General features: G+C 35.5%; 1 protein-coding gene across 1 annotated transcript; it reads right to left on the minus strand.

Annotated features, from left to right (window-relative positions):
- Positions 1–799: 799 nt before the first annotated feature.
- LOC136320807 (olfactory receptor 5M5-like) lies at positions 800–1,738 on the minus strand. Its single transcript, XM_066253956.1, has one exon. It carries the CDS (start codon positions 1,736–1,738, stop codon positions 800–802), a length of 939 nt encoding a protein of 312 aa, XP_066110053.1.
- Between the last annotated feature and the right edge of the window lie 6,428 nt (positions 1,739–8,166).

Raw genomic sequence — 8,166 nt, forward strand, 5'->3', positions numbered from 1 at the left:
ATCTAGGAAATGTTAAATCTCTATGTAGAAAAAATAAACATTAAATTTTATTAGAGTTTAATACAAAAAATGGGAAGAAGAACTGCATCAGGTGGGGAGGACTCAATTTTAGAATATCCAAATATCTGAATTATCACAAACAAGTGGCATGGTGTGAAGACAATAATGATTACTTATATTTACACATCTTCTACTATTTTCTATTTTTGACTGTATGTTGAAAATAGTACATATAAAAATTATGTTGAAGATTCATATTGGTTTTAAAAAAACCTAAAATAATTTTGACATTTCATGAAACCTTATAAATGAGGTTTTCACTGGACCAATATTATCATTCTAAATATATTTCTTAGAGTATTAACCTGAGATAACCATAAAACTTCATTGGCATATGATTTGCATAAAGGCAAAAAGAAAAAAATTACCTGCTGTAGTTGAGAAGATTAGGAATATAGTTTGGAAATTATTAAGCGGTATAAAAATCTAACTAATGGTCTTCTGTAACATCAGTTGGTAATTCTGTCTTTTATAATTTTTTACCCATAAGAGTATTATAGATGGGAATGTTCATTTTTTATTGACCTTAAAGAGCAGTAACAATGTCTGCTGGTAATATCTTTGAATTTCTATGTACATTTTTAAATTTACTGATATGGTAACATTCTTATAAATTTAATATATGAATTTTTAAAAAAAGATATACTTAAGGACAGAAAGTGATTATTTAATTGAAAGTGCTCATCAACTGGTCAAATAATAAGGACATATTGCGTACCTATGACCAAAATGTCAAACTTTATTTAGCAAACAATTTCTTTTGGATAACTTTTTTTATTGCTTCCTTAACATCTTTATTCCTCAGACTATAAATCAAAGGATTTAACATAGGGCTCACAAAGATATAAAACACAGCTACAATTTTCCCCTGTTCTACGGATGTCTCTGAAGGGGGCCTCAGATGCATGCAGAACAGTGTCCCATAGAAGATAGTGACAGCTGTCAGATGGGACCCACAGGTGGAGAAGGCCTTGTGCCTCCCCTCAGTGGACTGAATACACAAAATGGCTGTGAAAATGAAAATATAGGAAATGAGAATCATGGCAAGAGAGCAGGTGAGGTTAAAACCAGCCACCACAAACATGGCAGTCTCTTTGACATAAGTATCTGAGCAGGCAAGGACTAACAGAGGTGGGTCTGCACAGTAAAAGTGGTTGATCTCATTGGGTCCACAGAAGGAGAGACAAACCATCAGGATGGTCTGGACCAGACCATTTGCAAAGCCATATGCATAAGGAATCACAACAAGAATGATGCAGACATTTCTGGACATTTTGCTACCATATAACAAAGGTTTGCAAATGGCCATGTAGCGGTCAAAAGCCATCGCCGTGAGCAAATAATATTCTGTGATCACCAAGCCAATAAAAAAGTGGAATTGTATGAAGCAACCAGTGACAGAAATGGTTTTTCTCTTGGATAAAAAATTAACCAACATCTGAGGAGTAATATTAGTGGCATAAGAGAGATCTACGAAGGAGAGGTGGCTGAGGAGGAAGTACATTGGAGTGTGAAGTCTTGAGTCACTCCAGATTAACAAAATCATGCTCATATTGCCAACGGCTGTGACCAGGTAGATGACCAGGAACACCACAAAAAGGACAGGCTGCAGCTCTGCTCTATCTGTCAGACCCAGGAGGATAAACTCAGTCACCACTGTGGAGTTCTTCTTTGACATTGTGTTCACTTGGCTTCAAATGAAGTCTAAATAGAAGAAATAGAGATTTATGTCTTTTGTCATTCATCCATTACCTCATCATGTCTTCTGATACTTCTCCTCTCAAACTTATACTTACATGTGGCAAAATAAAGTAGCCTAGTAAACATGCAATTGATGTTTTAAATATCTAGATTAATAAAGAGATGATTCTGATAAAGGCAGTTATATCTTTAAAAGGTTTTCTGAATGTCCTTGCATAGTTGAAAAACTCTTTATCATTTCTGTAAGCCTTGATCACATTTGTTCACTTAAATTTCCTTAAACAATATTTTTAAGCATTGTTTTTTTTTATATTATATCTAAGGCATCACAATGGAAACTCATCTGTTTTTCACAGCTAAATGGACTTAGGGAAATGGAACTGCTGTGTGGAACCCATTTTTATAAAATTAGAACCTTTCTACCTACCCTTAAACTGAAGCTTGTTTTCAACTTGTTTCCTCCCCATGCAATGTGTTCCATTTTCCTGTAATTCCTAGGAAGGATTGGGCAAGTTATTCATCCTCCTGTGCCTATGATGCCTTATGCATAAAATTTGGTTACTAGTAGCAACTTCCCCCATATTAGACAGTTAATCAAGGTAAAACTTTAAAAACATGTCTGACATGTAACAGGCACTTAGTAAATTGTAGGTAGTATAATTTTTGGTGAAAAAAACAGATCCAGTCTAAAATAAGACTCAACATCAATGTGCAAGCTCTTTAGGAACAAGAAGTTTATCTAACCTGTAGCTATATAGCCTTGGTGGCACCTAGAACAGTGCTTTCTCAAATGGAGACCATCAATGGTTATTGATAGATGACCTTTATCTTTGGTCTTGCTCTCCATTCATTGTAAATACTACGCCATTGTACATTTAAAAATATGTGTACTTGGAAAACAGTGTGATACAGTAGAATTTAATTCAAGCCAATTATTAATGCATCAAAATATAATTCAGCTTATAATTTTATTTTACTGGACAAAATAGCTCTAGATTCCAAAGTACATTTTACAAGAGCTAATATTACCTGTGAAAGAAGAGTAGTTTCCCAATAACAGCATGGATATAAAGAACCTGAAGACTTTATAACAAAATTGTTATATAGGGATCAAATCCCTATGGTTTAATTACTTGTAGCAGGAAGTCATTCAAACTCTAAACAACAGCTATGATTTTATTCTTTTGCACAACCTAAGTTCATTGAAAGCGTATTTTTCCCATTTCTCCAATATCAGTAGGAAATCAAATCTCCCAAGAAAAATGAAATAATAAGATTCATTATTTATTTTGGCTTATGCCTGAGTGTTTTAATGTTTATTTGACTTTGGGAAGACATTAAGTTCTCTTGTCTACAACATGTGATATAAAATAGTGCATGGTGTAGTGGCAAAGTTTTGGAGTCTGGAAAACCATTGGAAGATCAATTACCTTTCATTGACCTTGTCACTGTCTGATTCTGAGCCTTGTTATTTATCTTTTTAATAGGAACAATAATAAATAGCTCCAAGAATATTGTGGATATGTAGATAATATAATTGTGCTGGTATTTCTTTCTCTGTCACCTTATCCCACACAGACCTATTGTTTTTTTCTTCTCTACCTTGCTTTTTTCACATAAAATTTAACCCTATATATTGCATTGATAAAAATCCTTTAGTAATACTATCCAGATGAATTTGGACAATGAAATAAATGAGCAGAATGTTAAAGGAGAGAAGAAAAGAATAATAACTCAGTTTCTTTCTTGTTCACTCCAACTTCACAATAAAAGTGCTAGAGTGACTGAGTCTTCCCAAGCAAACATCTGCTGATATGTGGTGTGTGTTGAGGAATAAAGTGGCCAGAGACTTTGTTCCTGGTTTAAGCTCTCACTGGGCTCTGCTAACAATAGCTACTGCTCAGCCAATACAAAACTAGAAGTAAAAATATATCATAAATAGAGTCACACAAATAAATAATAATTTCAGAAGTAATAAAAGATACAAGAAAAATAAATCATAAATCATGACTTATGATTAAAGGCTATTTGAAATGGAGTTAACTTAGACAATTGGCCAGGCACTATTTTTTTAATGTAGATGTTATTAGAGGAAAGATATGAACAAACTGATGAAATGAAACATTTCAAGGTCAGAGGAAAGAATATTCTAGGCAGAAGGAACAGTATGTGCAAAGGCCTTGAGGTAAGAATGTGTTCAAAATATTCAAGAAATATTTATTAGATCAATGTCACAGGAAAGAAGGACTAAAGAGGAAGTGGTTGGCCTGACCTGTGGTGGCGCAGTGGATAAAGCGTCGACCTGGAAATGCTGAGGTCTCCGGTTTGAAACCCTGGGCTTGCCTGGTGAAGGCACATATGGGAGTTGATGCTTCCAGCTCCTCCCCCCTTCCCTCTCTCTGTCTCTCTCTCCTCTCTCTTCCTCTCTGTCTCTCTCTCCCCCCCCTCTATCCTCTCTCTTCCTCTCTGTCTCTCTCTCTCCCCCTCTCTCTCCTCTCTAAAAAAAAAGTGAATAAATAAAATAAAATAAAATCTTAAAAAAAAAAAGAGGAAGTGGTTGAAGACTTTGGAGAGGGAAGATAGGAAGTTGTCACGCAAGATCTTGTAGCCTCTGGTAAGAAGTTTAAATTTTAGCACAGGTATGATGAAAATTTTCGGACTATTTTACCAAGTCAGTAACATGATGTAACTATGTTTATAAAAGATCACTGGCTTGGCCCTGGACATGTAACTCAGTTAGTTAGATCATTGTACTGATATGCCAAAGTGGTAATTTAATCCCTAGTCAGGGCACATACAAGAATCAACCAATGAATACATAAAAGGTGGAACAACAGATCTCTTTCTCTCTCTTTTTCTTTCTCTAAAATTAATAATTAAAAAAAGAAAGCTCATTGGCTTCTTTTTGGAAAACAGAGAATTTCAATTGTAAAAGAAAGAAATTTATCATAGTATTATATAAGATATAATTTTGTCTTAAACTTTATTGGTAGCAAAGGAAATGCTGACAAGCTGTTTTAAAATTCAATATGTAATATTTGAAAGTAAAGCAGACAATACTTCCTGATGGTGAAACATAAAGTATAAAGTCAAGGATATAAAATAAATTAAAATATGAATATAAAATATGTATGAAAGATAAAATAAATTGGTATAAAAAGAGACTAGAGAGATCAAAGAACATACTTAGATGGGGAAACAACCCTTCATAATGATGTAGTTCTATAATCTTATGAAATTAAAAAAGACAGTTGTTAAACCTGACTTGTATTCTGACTATTTCTGCATAAATGGCAACTCTCCAACAAACCAGTCCTCCTGCCACTCACCCAGTAGAGGGGGTCGTCACACAGAACTCCACAAGTAGGTGTACGTCACCTTTATGAGTGTGAGCTTTGTGGAGTCCAGATGCTCAGTGAGCAGCCTGGATGGTCAAGGTTAAAGGCACTCTACCTAGCCAAGCTGTTCCTGTAGAGGCCAGATGGGAAGAGGCAGAGACCAGATCTTGTAAACCAGTGGTCTCCAACCTTTTTTGGGCCACAGACCAGTTTAATGTCAGAAAATATTTTCACGGACCGGTCTTTAAGGTGGGACAGATAAATGTATCATGTGACCAAGACAAGCGTCAAGAGTGAGTCTTAGATGGATGTAACAGAGGGAATCTGGTCATTTTTAAAAAATAAAACATCATTCAGACTTAAATATAAATAAAACGGAAATAATGTAAGTTATTTATTCTTTCTCTGCAGACCGGTACCAAATGGCCCACATACTGGTACTGGTCCGCGGCCCGGGGTTTGGGGACCACTGTTGAAAACTAGACATCAAGGTTGCTTATTTATCCAGGGCCTTTAGTAAAGAAATGTTCAACATTCCAGCCTTATCTCAACTTCCCACAGGAAATTCTAAGAGGAGTCCTCTGAGTAACCTTGGCTCAGAGTTCAAGGGTAAGCAGGGCCCCGACTGAAGGAAGCCAGCATAGGATCCCCAAAAGGAAGACGGGTCTCTGGCAGGGCAGAGGATCCCAGGGCCCTCTCCACATAGAGAGTAGCTCTCCACTGGCACCCCTGCAGCTTAGGATTGCCTCAGGAGGCTGGAACTTCTTGTGGCAGGACTGGACACAGCTTTGGTCTGAGCGTGCACGGGGTGTTGGGCTCTGAGTGCTGCTCAGAGTCAGGCAGGCTCATCCCCCCCAAGAAGGGGCTGCTCCCCTGTGCCACCAGAGTGACCCAGGAAGACCTGGTAGGTAGCAAACTAGAGCTGGGTTTCAGGAGAACCTGAGTGGAAATACTACCATCTAGTTTATTGTGTGGCTCTCTTCCAATTGTAGAGGCAATAAACACAGTGTCCTGTAACTAGAAAAAAAAGAAAAAGACAGTTGTTGTTTTGGAACAAATGAAATGGCATGGACAGAACATCAAAGGTCTGGGAGAGGTTAGTTGCTGTTGGACACTTAAGTAATCGATGAAGAAAAAACTGAACCTGAATAAAGACACAGTGGGCTCTAGATCAGGGATTGGGAACCTATGGCTCACGAGCCAGATGTGGTTCTTTCGATGGCTGCATCTGGCTCGTAGACAAATCTTTAATAAAAAAATAATAACGTTAAAAATATAAAATATTCTCATGTATTACAATCCATTCATTTCCTACCGCTCATGTTCATGGTTGCGGGTGGCTGGAGCCAATCACAGCTGTCCTCCAGGACAATACCAAATTTTTATTGGATAATGCATAAGGAACACAAGTCGTTATATGGCTCTTACAGAATTACATTTTAAAATATGTGGCGTTCATGGCTATCTCAGCCAAAAAGGTTCTCAACCCCTGAACTAGATGCTACTCAAATGAAGGTTTGCCTTCAGTGAAAATGGTAAAACCAGTCTACAGAGTGTTATTCAGTCTACCCTGCTCATGCATTTGTGTTAGGATCAGATTTTAGCAATAGCCATTTTAAACATCAGGGGTACTGATTCTAGATTGAACCATCATATATGTAATTTCTGGGTTAAAAATAGTGCATACCTAAAAGAATCTAATTTGCATTTCTAAGATAAATTTGAAAGAAAAAATGATGAAATTTCTCTAGTAAAAGTTAACAAGTTTTAAATCTACATTATTTGTAATAATTCAGTTTAAAACATATATGTAGATTAGTCAAAGAAATTGAAAACATAGGCCAGACATAAATTTCTTTATTGTACAATAAAAATAACAACAAATCAGTGGGTAAACAAAGGGTTACTTAATAGTAGAAAAAAATAGGTAAAAAAATGTGAGGTAAAAAGTTACAAACAATATTTCATTATACAATACAATTGTATATAGAATACTTTATGTTCTATCTCTAAAGAAATTTTAAGGTGGCTTTCAATGAAAGACAGTAAAAAAATCACAAATAGCAGTAAATAAATAGAATATTTTTTAAAAGACTTCAAAGAGGTCAATCAGTTGGTTTCAGACAATTGCCAAGATTGAATTTATAAATTTGGTTTCTGAAAGCCACAGTGATTTTCCAAAATAGAAAAATAAAAGAAAGCATGAAATCATTTAGACAAAATATAAAGTACTTGTACAATGATTCTACAATACATTCTTCAAATAGCATCAGAAATCTGGATATCAGCCTATTCTGGTTGCTAGGAATGAAAACACAATTGTTTGTTTATCAAAAAGGAAGTTTATTATACATAAAGGGAAGAAATTGAATCCATGAGTCAGATTTTCCTTGTTTTGTTCATTGCAATCCACATATATGTGAATTTTCTCTTGCTCTGATTGGCTTACTTCACTTAGCAGAATAATCTCCAGGTCCATCCATGTTGTCACTAAAGGTAAGATTTTCTTCTTTTTTACACCGGAGTAGTATTTCATTGGGTAAATGAATCACAGCTTTTCTATCCACTCATCTACCGATGGGCACTTGGGATATTTAGAAATCTTGGCTATTATAAATAACACTGCAATAAACTTAAGGGTGCATATAGGCTTTCAAATTAGTGTTTTGGGTTTCTTTGGATATATTCTCAGAAGTGGAATCACTGAAGGGGGCGAGGGGTGAAAAATGTGAAGGGATTAAGGAAAAAAACACTTCATAGACAGCATTATGGTGATTACTAGAGGAAAAAGGGGAGTGGAGGGAGGTAGAAGATGGTAAAAGGGTAAAATGGTGACAGAAACAAAGAACTTTGGATGATAAACATACAATATACATATGATGTATTATAGAACTGTATACCTAAAATCTACATAATTTTATTAAAATGTCAACCCAATAAATTCAATAAAATTTTTCAAAAGAAATTGGAACCATGAACTATATTACAGTTGGAACCCCTCTCAGTCATTTCTAGGCTCTAATCACTCTTTTATCACAGACACGAGTAAATTCCAATTAACTGATGT

Source organism: Saccopteryx bilineata, chromosome 1 (assembly GCF_036850765.1).
Source record: "Saccopteryx bilineata isolate mSacBil1 chromosome 1, mSacBil1_pri_phased_curated, whole genome shotgun sequence".
Lineage (NCBI taxonomy): Eukaryota > Metazoa > Chordata > Mammalia > Chiroptera > Emballonuridae > Saccopteryx > Saccopteryx bilineata.